The sequence below is a fragment of the Cyprinodon variegatus genome, unplaced genomic scaffold, assembly GCF_000732505.1.
Source record: "Cyprinodon variegatus isolate N-32 unplaced genomic scaffold, C_variegatus-1.0 Scaffold1401, whole genome shotgun sequence".
Taxonomy (NCBI): domain Eukaryota; kingdom Metazoa; phylum Chordata; class Actinopteri; order Cyprinodontiformes; family Cyprinodontidae; genus Cyprinodon; species Cyprinodon variegatus.
The window spans coordinates 51,120-52,192 of NW_015151854.1; the positions used below are offsets into that span (position 1 = coordinate 51,120).

Sequence of the window (1,073 nt, forward strand, 5' to 3'; positions counted from 1 at the left end):
CAAATGAAAAATGGAGAACAGATAAGCAGATCATGGCTATACTATGCGAGGTGGTGTATTTTTTTTTTTCTATGCGAAACCGCCCCCATAGCTTATCCAACGTATGCCAGCGTTTCTGCCACATTTTTTGTACGTCAGTCATTTGCTGATCTAAATCATCATGTGTCAGGGGCTTCAGCTTTCTGAATCCAGCCTGGGGTGAAACATCTATGAGCTTGGAGTTGGTGCAAAGGAAAATCCAAATAAATTTGCTAAATTGTCAAAATCCTTCTGCACGAATAAAAACTCACCGTGTCTGAAGTGTAGAAGCATAACTTTGGTGGTGTGCTACTGGGTCGTGGATCCAATAACCGGACTCTCCTCTCTGTCTGCTTTGGTCGGACTCCATGACTAAAGGCGTCGCTGCTGTGCTGCTGTTCAGCTGAGAAACAAGAAGCGTCTTTCACCGACGACATACTGGTTTGGTTGCCTCACACGCTGAAGCGTCTTCACTCACTCTGCTCTGGTTCTGTGTGAGCGGGTCGCCGTGGCCGGTCAGGTGGACGGCAGGGTCACTGTGGACGCCCTCAGGCAGCTGTAGCTGCGATCGATTCGCTCCGTTCTGAAAGTCACCTGGAAACACCTTCAACGTCTCACTTTGCTGCAGACGATCTGAGGAGGGTCGAGACTGAAAGCAACTTAACGGAAATTATTTTTTAACAATCCAACTGTTTTAAAGTCAACAGGATGCTGCTCCCTGAAATCCAATGTTTTTAAACTGTATGGTCTGTGCAACGGTCCACAGTGAAAGCTCTGCCAGGCGGCTAATGGATGCTCGGCCAATAGAAACCAGAGTGCATCTGAGTTCCCCGCACTCTGATTATACAGGGTGTAGCAAACCACCTGTTTGTTCATTAAAAATACTAAAATATTCCTTTACCATATAGTTGAGCTATTTTTCAATGCATTTATTTTCATGATTTAAGTGTATAAAATACAGTTCATGATTTGTTTTTACCATAAGAAATGTTCTGATATGCAAATTGCTCGGTTTTGAGTTTTTGGTTATAATGAGCTTTATTTTGAAAAACCGC

At 43.9% G+C, this 1,073-nt stretch overlaps 1 protein-coding gene across 1 annotated transcript in view; it reads right to left on the reverse strand.

Moving 5' to 3' along the window:
- The window catches only part of LOC107103228, a 22,098-nt gene that overhangs the window by 11,433 nt on the left and 9,592 nt on the right, over nucleotides 1-1,073 (reverse strand). The window contains exons 3-4 of the mRNA XM_015402804.1: nucleotides 497-651; nucleotides 291-421 (exon numbers count right to left, since the gene is read on the reverse strand). Of these exons, the coding sequence (XP_015258290.1) occupies nucleotides 291-421; nucleotides 497-651 (286 nt within the window). The remainder of the gene's footprint in view (nucleotides 1-290; nucleotides 422-496; nucleotides 652-1,073) is intronic.